We start from the raw sequence: 18,920 nt of genomic DNA on the forward strand, positions 1-18,920 counted from the left end.
ATAGAATCAGCACCAGGTGCTTTGCCACAAGACAAGAGGCCAATGGCTCAAAACCTCTTATTCAGGTGGAGCTTCAGCTAGGGAGGGACTGACTTCAACCTGAGGTGAACGGTTTAATGGCTTCAGCATTGATTAATGATGTTCTGTTGAGAACGCTATGGAAGTGTTCAGCCCGTCTCTCCAGGATCATGTCCTTATCACTAAGCAATGTGGCTCCATCAGCGCTGAGTAGCTGAGATGCACCAATAGGTCTTTGGCCCATAAATAGCCTTCAGGGCATCATAAAAGTGCTTTGGATTGTTACTATCAGCATAAAACTGAATTTCATCTGCCTCTTTACTGAGCCTTTTAAAAGTCCTGCATTTCTCTAAGCTTTGCTTGTACTTTACTTTTGATGGCGTGAAATGCCTTCTTCGAGATGGATGAGCCATCCTGCTGGTAAACCCTGTGGAGTTCTCATTTTTCATTTAGCAGCTTCCGAATTTCCCCACCATTTTCATCAAACCAGTCTTTGGTGTTCGCATGTGTTCTGACCCAGATGAGCAATTGTAGTGTACAACCTAATCTCTGAAAGCTTCTCACTCCTTTTCTGCTCCAGTGTTGTCAACTGTGTGATGGCTTAATTTTCCCTCCAAGTTAGCAACAAACTGTTCCCACTCAGAGAAATGCTCTAATCTGTTGACATTAATTCTTCTGGTGGTCATTTTGCCTTGGGGGCACCACTTTTGTTGAAAGCAAAATTGTGCCACACATTGCCTTTGTCATTCTCACATCCTGTCTGTCTCATCTCCTTACAATCACATAGTCTGTTAAATGCCAATGTTTGCTGAAAGGGTGCATCCACAAAGTCTTAGTGTGTTTAGGTAAATGGCAGACAGTGTTGGTGATGAGAAGGTCATGAGATGTGCAAGTCTTCAGTAGTAAATGACCATTACTGTTGCTGTTTCCAACTCCATTCCTCCCTAGGACTCCCTGCCATGTCTGATAGTCTAAGCCTACTCTAGCATTAAAGTCACTCAGAATTATAAACTTGTCTTCTTCTGGAACATTGATGATGAGGGTCTCCAGGTCTTCATAAAATTTTTCTTTGACCTCATCAGGGTTCGTCATGATGGGAGCCTAGGCACTGATGAAAGTGGCGTGATGTTTTCCTGCAAGTAGCAATCGCATTGTCATAAGCCTGTTCTTAACTCCTTTTGGTAGCCATACAAGTTTGTTGGCTGGATTAGTTTTGATTGCAAAACCTACGCCAGCTTCATGGTGCTCCCTTCACTGCAGCCATTCCAGAAAAATGTGTATCCAGCTCCCACTTGAGTAAGCTGGCATTTATTTGCCAGCCTTGTTTCACTCAGGGCTTCTATTTGGATGCGATACCTGCTGAGTTCTCTTGCAACAAAAGCTGTTCATCTTTCAGGTATACCAGAATTTGATCTTGTGTTGTCTCTAAGTGTGCGCACATTCCATGTACTGATGGTGAGTAGAATCATCTTTGTAGACATTTTTGTACATTTTTTTGGTGTTTTGACTGCAGGGTAGGATCCCCACCCACCTGCCACATAATCAGGCCAGGGCTGGGTAAGCAGGCATTTTTGGGGGGACTTTTTCTAGCCCCTTCCTCACCACCTATGTGCAGGATTGTGACTAAAGCTCCCAGTATATCCACATCTGCTGCTTTGTCACTTGCCTGTCGCCACAGGAATTTGAGATAGGTAAAAGTGGTAAAATGGTATGGGTGATGACTTTTGATTCGTACAGAAGTTGGATTTAAGTGAGGCAGATTTGCATGAAGTTGTCGGCCTCACTCTGTCCTCCAGAGTCATCACAGTCCAGTGGCAGGACAGAGTCAAGAAGATGGTGATGGCTCAAGATGTAGTGGTATGACCCTGGCATCTGATGTCTAACCAAGTTCTAAGTGCTCCACAGCACCTGCTTCAGTTGCCTTCATGGCCGTTGGAACAGATTATTCTCATCCACTCATTCCACCAGGGGAAGTCTTCACATGCTTGGGGTAGACACCCCCCTAACTCACCAACGGGTTTGAGACCCCTTGGTTACCCTCAACCTGACTTAGCTGTCTGCCGAAATAGTTTCCCAAGTTGTGGCTGCTGAGCATGCTCCAGCTTCTTGGAGCCACAGGTGAGAGAGTTGGGTGGAACAGGTGGACACCAGGAAAGCAGCCCTGAAAAGGGCTTGGCAGCCTTCACACCAGAGGTACTCGTCGTCCCTGAACACATCCTACACCAGGCTCCATGTAAGGAAAGACTGAAGTGCAATCACAGCTGTCCACAAGGCTACTGTTCCCCTTCACTGAAGGTATTTAATCAGAAACTGGGTGGCCATTTTTGAAGGTAGAAGGGATTCCTCTTCAGCTACGTGTGGGCTAGATTGAGGCCCTTTGTAACCAAGGTAATGTGATGTTCAAGGTATATATGCTAGATATGCCTATGCATAGCATAATATCTCAAAAAAGTTTTGGTATTTTCTGTTTAATTTTTAGAGTTTGCATTTTAAAGTTTAGTTGTTACCTTTTTTTAAAAAAAATAAGTTTAGTTATATTTTAGTGTTTTTTAGTTTGGTAAATAAAAAGAATACCCATTATTGAGTATTCCATAAATGTTTGCCTTAAAAAAATAATAAAATTCCCTGGGGGCACGCCCTAATGAAAAGAGTCATACATGCCTATATTGCACACCTGTTTTCAGAGGTTCCTTAAACTAAAACATCAGCAAAAGAAAATACAATGTGAAGTGTACAAGAAGGGACCACCCACATCCAGCTTCTTACATGAATGCGAATGCAGAGGAACTTTACATTTCAGTATATTCTAGTTCTCAAAACAATTTGTTTCTTCTGTTTCATCTCAACATTCCATCTGCTACTTCTGTGCATTCCCATAAGCACTCTCCCAGCCTGGAATATGCTTCCTCCTCATCTTGGCCTTTCATGCTCTCTGCATGAAACTTTCTGAAAAGTTTCTTTCTGAACTTTTCAAGATTCCCCTACTTTTTGATGCTCTTTTCTTCGTCAGATGACTTTATACATTATACTTAGCTGTAAAAGTATTCTTCCCAGAAGAATATGAGCTACTTTACAGGGAAACAGTCTCACTTTTGTCATGCCCAATGACCAACTCACAGGAGGTATTTACTAAATGTTTGCTTAATTGAATTGAATTTTTAAAAGGATGTTCAAATTAAGATATCAAACGTTCGGTCTCCTGAGTCACTCTAACCTCTAAAAAATACAGACAGAAATCCACACACACATACAACACAAGAACTAGATCAATGTTCTGAATTTTTTCATCAACATTGCATGACAATCTAATGTCTTACTCTGAGACTTTTTAATTATGGATTTTAGAGGAAAAAACATTTTTAACACACATGGTTTCATTTGTGATCCTGGAGGCCCAAGATATCTCCCTGCTGTTATAAAACTGAACACAAGGATATTATCATTATGATGGGCTCATCCTAATATACAAGTGCTGTTTTAATTTTTGCCTCTGTATTTTGGTTTTTAAAAAAATGCCACTGAGTGATGCAGAGGACTTGGCTGGAAAGCCATTTCACCATAAGTGATCTTTTCTTCTTTCTTCTAAAATCCAGTTTTTGTTTCATTGAAGTTATTACTTTTAACAATGTCTTTAATGAATCTTATCCCTTGGGACATGAGACTAGAAATCCAGCAGTAGACCTTTGAACTTTGTGCCTGTTTTTCTGCAAGTGAATCTGAACAAATATCAAGTCTGTTGTTTTTAATCCATAAGAAAAACTAAAGTTTACTCAGCCTTAAGATTACAGGCAATGGTTTCAAAACTTCTAACTCCATTTGGAGTACAAAATGAGCTTGGAAGTGGGTTGTGCAATTAGGAGCATAGTATATAGAAGAGATGAAGTAAGTCTCTAGCTATAAGAAATACCACGACTACGTACAAGACATAGAATATAGGGAGTAGAAAATACCACTTAAAGGGAAATAAGTAAGCAAACAATTTCTTCATTTTATAGCTGAAGGCTCAGAGTGGTTTGCTCCACTGCCCATGGTTCCCAAAAGAACTCTCAATCTTTCTTACTAAATAAGCCCTCCTCCAAAGAAAAAGGAACCATCTGAGGAATACTAGCAATATGTTCTCTTCCTAGGGGGAAAAACACCATTTCTTTTCCTTACTGCCTTTTTTAACATGATAAATTATAATCTCCAACAATATGTCCAAGAAGCATCTCAAACTCAACACAGCAAAAACAGAAAACTGCCTCCTCCTCCTAACTTTCCTATTTCTTTTGAGGACATCAACCTCAGAGCCAGCCTTTACTCTTCTCTTCCCTAGCCTTCAAGTCTAGTCAGTTGCCAAGTCTTGTTAATTCCACCACTATAATCTCACTCCCATTTGCTTTTCTGTACCAACATACCTGCCACCCTAGTTTAGACCCTAATCCCTTCTCCCTTGCACTATTACAACACCCCCCCATCTCCCCTCTCCAAATCATTCTCCAAATAGCTGGCAAAGTGATAATCTTTTTAAAGTAATTTTTAAAATGTCTTGGCATTCTGTACTTAATAGACACTAATTAAGATGAGCATTTCCTCATACAAAGAACAACAGAAAGTTTGCATGAGAAACTGTGAATCTCTATTATAAATAGCTTGCCTCTTTAAAAAAAAAAAAGTTAGCTTTAAAGCTATCCTACTTGCTTGTGTCTCCCTCCAAACTTCCTTCTCTTCTGTTCTGTTTTTTAAATGCTTCACTACTATCACTCTTCTCTTTTTCCTCCTAAAACTTTCACTTGACATTAAAAAGAAAATAAAAGTCCTTTTTGTGTCCATTAAGTCCAGTTAAGCAAAGAAGATCTGCATGTAGGTCACATCTAAAAAGTATATCTTATTCTGAATCTCATGTCCATGAGACCTGGTAGAGGTACCTCTAGCAGGAGGTGGGTGGCATGCTTTCTGTTGCTGGTCCTCTGGAGTTAAGGCTGCTCATTGCATTAATCATAATTCTTAAGTCTTTCCACATTATTTTTCCTTCCAGCAAAACAGTCAATGTATAAATTGCTCTCTTTGTTCCAGTCGCTTTGCTCTGTACCATTTCAGACAAGTCTTCCCAAATTTTTCCAAATCCATCCCTCCTTATTTCTTATGGCAAATAACATTCCATTACATTCATGCTCCATAACCATTCCCCAAGTGATGGGCACCTAAGTATTTTCTAGTTCTTTGCTACAACAAAAAGTGTTGCTATAAACAACATTTTTTTTTTAATATATGAGTCCTTTCTCTTTGCATTATACACCCAGGAGTGATATCACTGGGTCAAAGGACATGTGCAATTGGTAACTTTCTGAGTATAATTCCAAATTGTTTTCCACAATGGCTGGACCATTTCACAACTCCACCAACTGGGTATGGGTGTGCCTGCACTCCTCTATCACCTCCAACAATTGTCATTTCCTTCTTTTATAAGGAAAGAAGTATTAGTAAAGCACAGGCCTGTCCATGTCATGATCCTACTCAAGAAACTCCAGTGGGATTTCCTCTTGCCTCTAGGACAAAATGTTACCTCCTGTTTGGCTTTTAAAGCCCTTTGGAATCTAGCTCCAGGCTTTGCAATCTCCTTCATCTTCTCTGCATTCTAGACACCCTAGACACAGCAGGTATGCTGTTCCCTGTAAATGACCTTTGATCTACCTCTAAGTGTGTGTCCAGGCTGTCCTTCACGCCTGACTGAAGTCCTCCCCCATCTATACCTCAGCTCAAGTGCCATTTCCTACATGAGACCCTTCCTTATTCCCCCAGTAGCTACTGCCCTCCCCCCAGAAATGATTTTGTATACATTTTGGATTTAATTTTCTATTAACACTTTTCTTTTCAGTAGACTGTAAGCTCCCTGGGGGTAGGAACTGTTTTTGTCCTTATATCCACAATTCTTAGCACAGTTCACATATAGTAGGCATTTAACAAATGCTTGTTGAATTGAAGTTTTAAGCCCTTCTATTTCATGATGGAAATAAAATTAGGAATATTTGTAGAATCAAAACAGGAAACAAGGATTTTTAACATACTCCATTTGGTATGGTGACACGCAAAGAAAACCACTTTCTTCTGGTTTTCCTCCTACCTATCTGACCGCACCTTCTCCAGATTATACCCTCTAACCACAGATGTGCTTCAGGGTTCTGGCCTGGGGCCTCTTCTCTTCTCCCACTGTACTACTACACTTGATGATCTCATCTGATCCCATGGATTTAATCACCATCTCCATGCTGATAATTCCCAAATCTCAAATATTCTGCCTAATCTTACTCTCTGCTGATATCTAATCTTACATCTCCAGCTGTCTTTCAGACTTATCAAACTGGATGTCCAACATGTCCAAAACCAAACTCATTATGTCTCCCCCCATGCCCTTCCCCCCTCCTACCTCCCCTGTTACTGTAGAGGGCAATGCCATCCTCCCAGTCCCCCAGGCTCACAACCTAGGGGTCATCCTGGACTACTTACTATCTTTCATGCCCCGCCCCCCACACACATCCTAGAGGTTGCCAAGGACAATCAAGTTCACATTTGCAACATCACTTGAATATGCCCTCTCATGTCATAGTCTGCTGGTGGGCCTGCCTACCCCACGTCAGTCCCCACCCCAAACCATCCTCGTTCAGCCACCAAAGTGATTTTCCTAAAGAACAGGTCTGACCATGTCATCCTCTTACTCAATAAACACCAGTGGCTCTATATCACTTCCAAAGTCAAATATGAAATTAGTTTTGGCATTCAAAGCCCTTCATGTCCTAGCCCCCACCTACCTTTCCAGTCCTCTTACACTACACCTTACTTCTGGACACTTACTCTTCACTCTAGTAACACTGCCCACCTTGCTATTCCATGAACAAGACACTTCATCTCTTGGCTTTGGGCATTTTCTCTGGCTGTCCCCCATGCCTGGAATGTTCTCCTTCCTTCTGATTCCTAATCTCCCTGGCTTCCTTTAAGTCCCAACTCAAGTCTCATCTCCTGTGGAAAGTCTTTCCCAACTCCTAGTGCCTTCCTTCTCTTAATTATTCCCTATATATAGCTTGTTTGTACACATTTGTATGCTTGTCATCTCCCTCACTGGGCTGTGAGCTCTTTGAGCACAGGGATTGTCTGCTGCCTCTTTTTGTATCTACAATGCCTGCAACAAAGTAGGTGCTTAATAAATCCTTGTCCACTGACAAACTGTCTGAACACTGGTCTGGGAGCCAGAAGAACCAAGGTAGAATTCTGGTCCCATAGCCCATTCACCGTGTGTCTTTGGATAAATCACTTTGCGTCTGTTTACAAAATAACGTAAGCTCTATAAAATGAGGAAGGCAGAAAAAGACCCTATGTGAAAAATACAGCAAAGCAATGTACTCAGGATTTATCATTTCTCTAGGTTTGTCAATGACCTATCTTTTATGCCACCTATGATTTACATACAGAGGTTGTATACAAAAATATTGAGAAAATGCATCAACTAAGATAAGGCTCAAAAATAGATTTGTATTTCATTTTTAAAAATCTTGCTGATATAATAAATGAGTGAAGCACCTCCAGGATTGTATACAAAAACCCTCTGTTTGGCATTCAAAGCCCTTCATACCCTAGGCCACCCTCCACCTTTCTGGTCTTCTCATCCCTTACACGTCCCCCATGCACCCTTCAATCCAATGATAATGATCTCCTTGCCATTCCATGAAAAAGACACTGCATCTCTCTGCTCCCAGCACTTTCCCTGGGTGTCCCTCATGCCTGGATTGCTCTCCTTCCTGCTCTCTACTTCCTGGCTTCCTTCAAGTCCCAGCTAAAATCCCACATTCCACAGGAGGTCTTTCTCAATCCCTCTTAATTCTAGTACCTTCCCTCTATTAGTTATTTCTGTTTATCTTGTTTCTACCTATTTGTTCACTTGTTGTCTCCCACAATGGACTGTGAGCTCCTCAAGGGCAAAGATTGTCTTTTGCCTTTCTCTGTATCCCCCCCCCACCAGAGGTTGGCACAGTGCCTGGTATGCAGTAGACACTTAATAAATGCTTACTAGCAAGTAGAGATGTGCTTACACTTTACTAAAAATAAACTCAGAGAAGCAAAGAAACAAATACAATTGATTTGGGCACCTAGTTGAATTTCAGCAGCTAGTTCACCTAAATCAGAAAGTTAGTTTTAACACCACTTTACAATTAGGTATAAGTTACTCAAAAAGACATGTGACGGTACTTACTGAACCTTTAGCCAATCTGCCACAAAGGGAATTGAGAAGAATTCTGTGAATGGTTCATCTATCCTCTTTGGATTCTGGCTGATCATTGTGCCATAATATTTGGTTGAAATGAAAAAAAAACAAACAAGTATTCACCTTAATTGTTACAATCCACATTACAGATTAACATTGCAGAAATATTAGTAACTATGATGATATTCAAAAAGATAAAGAACTTACTTGTATAACCACTCGGTCAGATAATCACAGGCAATAAATTTTGTTTTTTTCCGCTGAAGAGAGAAGAGAGTTTCACATTATGTACCTATTGTGATTAATTACATATCCATAAAGTGCAAAGGGAGGAAGGCTGACTGATTGCTTTTGTTAGATGGAATATGCATGACAGCCTACTTTAGCTTTGTAAGTACTAGGCCTCAGGAGAACTGAAACGAAGTATCAAATGTTCAAGATTTGCAGAGCTAGGTCTAAGTCAAAACATCTTCTAAACACAACTGGTATTTTTTTTTTAAAAAATTCAGACTATGAAGCTTTTTACTGAGCAACTGTGCTCAATCCTTTTTTTCCAAAAGTCATTTTAACTTAAAAAAATCAAGGACTTCTAAACAATATATTAGGATAATTCAATTAAATTCAACAAACATTTATTTTGTTAGTTGATTTTTTCAATTATTGAGCATTTATTTTTTTTTCTCTCCCACTTCTTTTTCCCCTGGGAGAAAAAAGAGAAAAACAAAATCCTAGTAACAAATATGCATGGTCAAGCCAAACAAATTCTCATACTGGACATGTCCAAAAATGTATGTCTTACTGGTGCACCATGAGTCTATCAGCCCTCTGTCAGGAGGTAAGTAAAATTCTTTCTTTTGAGTCCTCTAGAACCAAGGTTGATCATGGCTTTGATCAGAGTTTTTAAGTCTTTTAAAACGGTGTGTTTTTACAAGGTTGTGTTATAGCATAGACTGTTCTGTGTCTACTTCACTCTGAATCAGTTCATACAAGTCTTCCCAGGTTTCTCCAAAACCATCTCTTTCATCATTTCTTACAGAGCAATAGTATTCTATTACATTCATAAACCATAATTTGTTCAGACATTCCCCAAATGATAGGCACTCCCCTAGTTTCCACTTCTTTCTCTCTACAAAAACTGCTACTCCAAATGTTTGTATACAAAAAGGACCTCTCTTCTTTCTTTGATCTCTTTGGATGTAGGCCTATTAGTGGTATACCACTCATAATATTCTAGCATCCTCCTTCATTATGTTTTACAATTAATTTTGTATTTTAAGCCAGTGATGCTCTTGACTGCTACTTCTTTCCACTTCGCAAGGAGATGAAATGTTTGCTGCCTAAGGTAGGCGGTTTCTGGATTTGTTTGGCCTCCTCATTCTAGCTATTACTTTACATTGGTTAAAATTTTGTAAGAAATGATGATGAAGCCAAGTTTGGTTTGCTTGCTTTTTGTCTCTTTTTCATTTCTTAATTTTTGGCATTGATAGATTATTTAAATTGGGGAGGCTGAAGCTTTCTGCAATTATTTATGCTGCCTGCTTCTCATTTTATCTTTTCAACTTGATCTTGATTTTGCCTTGCTTTGCAAATAGTTGGTTTTCATGTGACTTCCATATTAGTAACTAAAAATCCTTACGTGTAGGATAATGCTGGCATAGTAGAAAAAACACTGAATTTGGAGTGCTGGACTTGAGAGTCAGAGAACCTGGCTTTAAATTCAGGCTCTGCCACTTAGTACTTGTGTAACTTGGGCAACTTATTTGATCTTTCTGAATGTTTCTCAGTTTCCTTATCTGTAAGTGAGGAAATTGGACTAGATGACCTCTAAGGTCTCTTCTAGCTACAGATCTCTGATCCTATGATCTTATTTTTTTAATTTTTAATAAAATTTTATTTTTCCCAATTATGTGTAGAAAGAATTTTAATATTCAGTTTTCAAAATTTTGAGTTCCAAATCCTCATCCTGAGAGGTAAGCAATTTGATACAGGTTATACATGTGCAATCATGCAAAACATATTTCCATATTAGTTAAGTCAAAAAAAACCAGGAAAAAATTTAGTGAAAAATAGTATACTTCAATCTGCATTCAGACTCTTATCAGTTCTTTCTCTGGAGGTTGATAACACTTTTCATCACAAGTCCTTTGGAACTGTCTTGGATCACTATATGGCTAAGTCATTCACAGCTGATTATCATACAAGGTTGTTGTTACTGTGTACAATGTTCTCCTAGTTCTGCTCATTTCACTTTGTATCAGTTCATGTAAGTCTTTCAAGGTTTTTCTGAAGTCATCCTGCTTGTCATTTCTTATAGCACAACAGCATTTCATTACAATCATATACCACAACTTGTATAGCCATTCCCCAAATCATGGGCATCCCCTCAATTTCCAATTCTTTGCCTCCACAAAAAAGCGCTGCTATAAACATTTTTGTTCAAATACATCCCTTCTCTTTTAAAAAAAAATCTCTTTGGGATATAGACCTAGTAATAGTATTGCTGAGTCAAAGAGTATGCACAGTTTTATAGCCCATTGGGCATAGCTGCAAATTTCTCTCCAGAATGGTGATTCTATGATCTTATACCAAATAAAAGAAATTACCCAAAAAGGATGATCAAGAGAATACCAATTTACAGAAGAAAGGCTTACTTTCTCATATTTATTAAATTTTTATGAAAATTATTTACACATGCTTCAAATGTATCCTTAAAATTATGAGGTGGTTATTGGTAGACTTTCACAAGTGATTTTCTATAGCCAATCACATTTTTAGTGTCATGCAGTGGACAAAAAGATAACGCGAATACAAACACCACTGCAGTTGTTTTCTGTTGTGGTTTTTTCTAAGTATTTAACTTGATAAAACACAATGTAATCTTAAAGGTTCCTTTCTGGCAAGGAGACTCCCATTAATGTATGTGGACAATGGAGACCAGTATCTGCTGGAGAGAAAAAAAAAGTTACAGCCAGAAAAAACCAGTCATGTCATTGCTGTCGCAGTGGTTCAGAGCTGGAACACCTGCCAGGACAGGCAGACAGGGCAGACACCACGGTTCCTCCACCCCTGAGCAGGAGCAGCATGAGAGACACACTAGCCTACAGAGCAAGGAGAAAACACAGAGATGCCCAGAGTATGTGGCTAGGAGAGGACACCAGAGATGGTGATCCTGAGTCTCAGCCTTTGTCTTCCTTCTTATACCTTCCCCTTTTCCCACTCCTGCTCTCTCCAGGGAAAGATGCATCTTTTTCCAGTCCTTGCCTTTTGTGAGTTTGTTGACAATTTTACCATTTGTTTCAAAAGAAACTGGTTTCTCTAAGACAATATTCATTGAAGTACTAGAGGCAGCTAGGTGGTGCAATCTGGACCTGGAGTCAGGAACACCTGAATTCAAATTCAGTCTCTGACACTTGGTAGCTATGTGAGCCTGGACAAGTCACTTAAATGCCATGTGCCTTGGTTTCTTCAGGGATAATAATAGCAACTCCCTCCCAGAGTTGCTGCAAGATCAAATGAGATAATATTTGTATAGTGTTTAGTACAGTGCCTGACACATCATAGGCACTTAATAAATGATTGTTCCCCTGCCCTTCTGATTTATGTGTGTCCCTGGAAGATTAAATATAGCCAAGAAAGAAGTTATGGTCAGTAAGATATAGAGGGAAAGAGATTGACAGATTCCATTACTGCTGAGAGGTATTCCTTGGCACAAGGAGCAAAAGGAAATTTTATTCATATATATTTTTATAGCTTCCCAAAAGTGGGACCATACCTAAATCCACTGAGCTCGAGACAGTACTGGTGAGAAACGGGTTTGTAAATGAGTTGAGTAGCTTTCTGAGGCAACTGTTTCACAACTGTCGTGCATAAAAATCTCACAACAAATGTTGTGGCAAAGCAGAAATATTAAACACATCATTTGCTGACCACAACAAAATAAAAAGTATAATCAAATAAGAGCATTTGAAGAAAGTATTTAATGAAGACTAAAAACTCTTATACTAAAGAATATATCAATCAAAGAACAAATCATAAAAACAATAGATAATTTCATCAAGAAAATAGTAACAATGATAACACATAAAATTTTTGGGATGCTATCAAAGCAGTCCTTAGGAGAAAGTTTATTATTTTTAACAAAAAGAAGGCCTCCTACTAAACTCCAACAGTATGAGACAACTATGGCCCTAATACCTAAACCAGGAGGAAATAAAACACAGAGAGAAAAATTAAAGGTTAATATTTCCAATGAATATTATGATTCAATAATGTTGAATAAATGTTAACAAAGATGGTATAGTGATATATTTAAAAGATTATACACTATGACAAGTTGGATTCATACCAGCAATGCAGAGTTGGTTCAATATTAAGAAACCTATTGGCAAAATAGACCATTTTAATAACTAAAGCAGTAAAATTACACGATTATATCAACAGATGCAGGAAATGCTTTTGACAACATACAGTATCCATTATGTTTTTAAAAATTAAAACACATATAATTAAATGTCCTTTTCTTATTATGATAAACAGTATCTATCTAAAACCAAGATTTCAAGTATTATCTATAATGGAGAAACACTAGAGTTCTTTTCAGAAATACTAGAAATAATGGAAGGATTCCACTGTTACCACTGTTATTTGATACATTTCTAAAAATATTAACTATAGCAATAAGACAAGAAAACACATAGGCAAGAAGGAATAAAGTGACCACTTTTGCAAATGATAAGATGGTTTACTTAGATAACCCTATAAATTCAACTAAAAATGTATTGAAACAATAACTTCAATAAAGTAGCAGGATATGAAATAAACTTACTCAAATCATCAGCCTTTCTGTATACTACCTACAAAACCTAATAGGAAGAGATAGAGAAATAAAGCCCATTCAAAAAAACTGCAGAACGCATAAAATATCAGACATCCTACCAAAACACACGTAGGAATTCCATGACTGTAGCTACAAAAACATTCTTTATAGAAATAAAGGTAAACTTAACTAATTGGATAGTTGTTAATTGTCTATGGTTAAGTGATGCTAATATAATAAAAACTGAAATACTACCTAAGTGATGTATTTCACCACATAATCGTTGCCACCACATAATCACTGCACCCTGTTGTGACTTTTTCTCCCCCAGTCCAAAAATTGGTTTGTAACATTTCATCTCATAATCATCACATGATATAGTTCTGTTAGCTGCTTAAAAGGTAAACAGAGCGGCAATGTATTCACCAGTGGCATATGTACATACCCTAAGGGGATAAAATAAAAGAGGAAAAGGATCCATATGTACAAAAATGTTCACAGTAGGACTTTTGTTTTTGGTATAGCAAGGAGTCAGAAAAATACATGGGATCTCATCAATTGTGCAATGGATGAACAAATTGTTAGATGAATATAATGGAAAACTACGGCAATATAAGAAAAGATCAAAGGGATAGATTATTAGAAACCCAAGAAGCTCGTATGAAACGATTCAGCATTAAGAAAAGCAGAACCAGGAGAACAATTTATGCAACAACAACAATTTTGTAAAGGAAAGCAACTATGAAAGAATTTAAAACTCTGATTAATTCTATGATTAACCGTAACTCCAGAAGACTGAAAGTGAATCATGCTTCCCACCTCTTGGCAGAGAGGTGATGAACTAACTGTAGGCGAAGAATAGGACATGCCTTTTTATATAGATGCCAGGTGGCAGGAGCTCTGGACTTAGAGTCAGGAAGACATGAATTCAAATCTAGACTTAGACATTTACTAGCTATGTGACCCTCAGCAAGCTACTTCATTTCTGTTTGCCTCAATTTCCTCACAGGGAGGAATAATAGCACCTACTTCCCAGGGTTTTTGTGAGATTACAATGAGTAATATTCATAAGGCATTAGCCATGGTGCATGTCACACAGTAGGTGCTCAATAAATGCCTGTTAAATCTAAATGTATATGATCAATAGGCGAATTTGTTTTCCTTATTGATATTTAGTTGTTACAAAGAAGAGCTCTGGGGGGAGGAGAGTACTGACAGGGACACAAAATAAGAGAAAAGAAAGAAAATGTCAACGAAATATTATTAAAATATACAAATAAAAGGAGAAGGAATTATATCCTGTTATATTTAACATATACCTTAAAAACAAGCTAATGTTAATTAGCCTAATGCACAATATTCAGCTTTGTAAATAATCATTTTTTTTATGTAAATAGAAATATTCATTGGGATGATCTGTCAAGTTCATAATCTTTTTTTTTAAATTTATTTATTTAACATATTTAGTTTTCAGCATTGATTTTCACAATAGTTTGAATTACAAATTTTCTCCCCATTTCTACCCTCCCCCCCACTCCAAGATGGCATATATTCTGGTTGCCCTGTTCCCCAGTCAGCCCTCCCCTCTATCACCCCCCTCCCCATCATCCCCTTTTCCCTTCCTTTCTTGTAGGGAAAGATAAATTTCTACGCCCCATTGCCTGTGTATCTTATTTCCTAGTTACATGCAAAAACTTTTTTTTGTTGTTTTTGAACATCTGTTTTTAAAACTTTGAGTTCCAAATTCTCTCCCCCCTTCCCTTCCGACCCACCCTCCCTAAGAAGTCAAGCAATTCAACATAGGCCACATGTTATGTATAACCCTTCCACAATACTCATGTTGTGAAAGACTAACTCTATTTTGCTCCTTCCCAACCCATCCCACTTTATTGAATTTTCTCCCTTGACCCTGTCCCCTTTCGAAAGTGTTTGTTTTTGATTACCTCCACCCCCCATCTGCCCTCCCCTCCATCATCTCTCCCCTTTTATTTTTTTTTTATCTTCCTCCCTCTTCTTTCAGGTGGTGTAAGATACCCAATGAATATGTATGGTATTCCCTCCTCAGGCCAAATCTGATGAGAGCAAGGTTCACTCATTCCCCCCTCACCTGCCCTCTCCCCTCCTCCCACAGAACTGCTTCCTCTTGCCACCTTTATGCGAGATAATCCACCCCATTCTATCTCTCCCTATCTCCCTCTCTCAGTATGTTGCTCTCTCATCCCTTAATTTCATTTTATTTCTTTTAGATATCTTCCCTTCATCTTCAACTCACACTGTGTCTGCTCTCTCTCTTTTATATATAATATATATATACATATATACATACATATATATACACATATATACATACACATAGATATATATATACATACACATTCACCTATATATATATACATAAACATATATATATATATATATATATATATGCATATTCCCTTCAGCTACCCTAATACTGAGGTCTCATGAATCATACACATCATCTCTCCATGTAGGAATGTAAACAAAACAGTTCAAATTTAGTAAGTCCCTTGCGATTTCTGTTTCTTGATTACCTTTTCATGCTTCTCTTGATTCTTGTGTTTGAAAGTCAAATTTTCTATTCAGCTCTGGTCTTTTCACTGAGAAAGCTTGAAAGTCCTCTATTTTATTGAAAAGTCTATATTTTGCCTTGGAGCATAATACTCAGTTTTGCTGGGTAGGATGATTCTAGGTTTTAATCCTAGCTCCATTGACCTCCGGAATATCATATTCCTAAGCCCTTCGATCTCTTAATGTAGAAGCTGCCAGATCTTAGGTTATTCTGATTAGGTTTCCACAGTATTCAAATTGTTTCTTTCTGGCTGCTTGCAGTACTTTCTCCTTGATCTGGGAGCTCTGGAATTTGGCGACAATATTCCTAGGAGATTTCTTTTTGGGATCTATTTGAGGAGGCGATCGATGGGTTCTTTCAATTTCTATTTTTGCCCTGTGGCTCTAGAATATCAGGGCTGTTCTCCTTGATAATTTCTTGAAAGATGATATCTAGGCTCTTTTTTTGATCATGACTTTCAGGTAGTCCAATAATTTTTAAATGATCTCTCCTGGATCTATTTTCCAGGTCAGTGGTTTTTCCAAGGAGATATTTCACATTGTCTTCCATTTTTCATTCCTTTGGTTCTGTTTTATAATATCCTGATTTCTCATCAAGTCACTAGCTTCCACTTGCTCCAGTCTAATTTTTAAAGTAGTATTTTCTTCAGTGGTCTTTTGGACCTCCTTTTCCATTTGGCTAATTCTGCCTTTCAAGGCATTCTTCTCCTCATTGGCTTTTTGGAGCTCTTTTGCCATTTGAGTTAATCTATTTTTTAAGGTGTTGTTTTCTTCAGTGTATTTTTCAGCATTTTTTTGGGTCTCCTTTAGCAAGTCATTGACTTGTTTTTCATGGTTTTCTTGCATCCTTCTCATTTCTCTTCCCAATTTTTCCTCTACTTCTCTAACTTGCTTTTCCAAATCCTTTTTGAGCTCTTCCATGGCCTGGGACCAGTTCATGTTTTTCTTGGAGGCTTTTGGTGTAGGCTCTATGACTATGTTGTCTTCTTTAGGTTGTATGTTTTGGTCTTCTTTGTCACCAAAGAAAGAATCCAAAGTCTGAGACTAAATCTGGGTATGCTTTCGCTGCCTGGCCATATTCCCAACCAACTAACTTGACCCTTGAGTTTTTCAGTGGGGTATGACTGCTTGTAGACTAACGAGTTCTATGTTCCACGTTTGGGGGGGAGGTGCCAGCTCTGTCACACCAGCACTCCTCCTTCCTCAAGAACCCCCAGCCCAGTTTGGGCTTAGATCTTCAGCAGGCTGTGCACTCCTGCTCTGATCTGCCACTTAATTCCTCCCACCAGGTGGGCCTGGGGCCAGAAGCAGCAGCAACTGTAGCTGCCCCACCTCCGCTGCCCCCGGGGCTGGAAGCCGAACCACGAACTCCTTCTACTCCTGAAGCTTTTCCCACTAACCTTCTCCGCAGTCTTTGGTGTTTGTGGGTTGAGGAGTCTGGCAACTGCTGAAGCTCACTGATTCAGGGCGCTAGGGCCCCCTCCTCCCGGCTTCTGGTCTGGATGGTCCATGCCACTCAGGCTGGGTTCTACTCCACTCTGTTGCCTGCTCCCAGCTCCCAACTCCATGTGGGATAGATCTCACCCAGAGACCATCCAGGGTGTCCTGGGCTGGAGCCCTGCTTCCCTCTGCTGTTCTGTGGGTTCTGCCGTTCTAGAATTGGTTCAGAGCCATTTTTTATAGGTTTTTGGAGGGACTTGGCAGGGAGCTCAAGCTGGTCCCTGCTTTCCAGCCGCCCTCAAGTTCATAATCTTAAAAAATAAAGAAAAAAGTAGTCTACATTTGCTGCCTCTACTTCTTCACCACCCACTTCTCACTGCTTTGCAATCTGGTTTCTGACCCAGCCATTCTATTGATACTAACTCTCAAAGGTTACCAATGATTTCCTAATTACTAAATCTGATGATCTCAATCTTCATCCTCATTCATCAGTCTTCAGTTTGTGACACACCCTCTCCATCCATCCCTTAGGAAGTCAATAAACATGTGTTAAGTACCTCATATGTGACACCATTTCCACATGACTTATTTTCTATATATCCAAGTCCATCTTCCTTTCTCAGTCTCTCTTAATGGTTCATCATCTGCCTATCAGCCCCTAATCATGGGGGATCCCCTAAGGACTCTGTTTGGTCCTTTTCTTTCTTTACACTCTCTCCCATAGACTTTTCTCTCTCCCTTACCCCTTTAACTAATCAGTTTTCAAATCCTTTCAATTCTCTCATCTATCCCTTCCAAGTCATTTTACCTAGAGTACTGCAAGTCTCTTAATAACCATCTCCAATCTCTTTCTTCCTCTCTTTCTGTCTCTCACTGTCTGTCTCTCTCATTTATCTTCCACACAGTCACCAAGATAATTTTACTAAAGTACAGGTCTGACCATATTACTATCCAGCTCAAAAACATTTAGGAACAGCTACCAACTGCTTTTGAGGTAAAATACAAACTTTAATTGGGCATGTAAGGACCTCCATAATTTGCTTTCAATCTACTTTCCTAGCCTTCTTTCACATTATTCCTCCTCACATGCACTTACATTCCAGCCAAACAGAACAGCTTGCTGTTCCCCAAATTCAATATCATCTCCTCCCTCTCTGCATTCACATAGGCTGTGTTCTAGAACAATAACAGACCTATTCTTCCTCTCCCCATTTCTGAATTCTTATCGTCCTTTAAGTCTCCAAGCGCCACTTTGTTCAGGTGCTTTGCCTTATTTCTCAACTAAAAGTGTTCCCTTCCTCTTCAAATATTCCTAGGGCATTTTGTCTAGCCTCTTCCTTTGCCCACATTATTCCCTATCTTGTATTGCAATTATCTGTATGTGTATTGTATTATGTAGACACATAATATTCCATGTTTTGGACTCCCAGTGTCTTCAAAATCCTTAAACATGGTTGGCACTTAATAAACATTCATTAAATTTAAATGAATCACCAAAAGTTTTTTGAGGGAAAAAGGGACTTGAAATACTATTTATAAGATAATAAAATCAAAATGTACTGGATCATTAAACATTGCACTGGATTTCAAGATCAGGAGTCACTTCAAAGTTGCATTATTAATCAAAATAAGAAAATACTTGTACAGCAATAAAAATATGTAACCAGAATAAATGGCTCTATTATAACTGAAACAAAACAACAATTGTATGTCTGATGAAAGTATCTCTTTCTTCTTACAAAAGAAGCACTGTTCCTGTTGGCATTTATGGCAACATTTTGTTATAAAGATTCATTCTCCATAGGGAGCAAAGTGCCTGTT

The 18,920-nt window shown here is 38.7% G+C and overlaps 1 protein-coding gene across 1 annotated transcript in view; it reads right to left on the reverse strand.

Moving 5' to 3' along the window:
• Positions 1-18,920, reverse strand: part of IQCK (IQ motif containing K) — a 149,696-nt gene that overhangs the window by 71,862 nt on the left and 58,914 nt on the right. The window contains exons 5-6 of the mRNA XM_036741681.1: positions 8,462-8,514; positions 8,243-8,320 (exon numbers count right to left, since the gene is read on the reverse strand). Coding sequence (XP_036597576.1) covers positions 8,243-8,320; positions 8,462-8,514 — 131 coding nt within the window. The remainder of the gene's footprint in view (positions 1-8,242; positions 8,321-8,461; positions 8,515-18,920) is intronic.

The sequence above is a fragment of the Trichosurus vulpecula genome, chromosome 1, assembly GCF_011100635.1.
Source record: "Trichosurus vulpecula isolate mTriVul1 chromosome 1, mTriVul1.pri, whole genome shotgun sequence".
NCBI lineage: Eukaryota > Metazoa > Chordata > Mammalia > Diprotodontia > Phalangeridae > Trichosurus > Trichosurus vulpecula.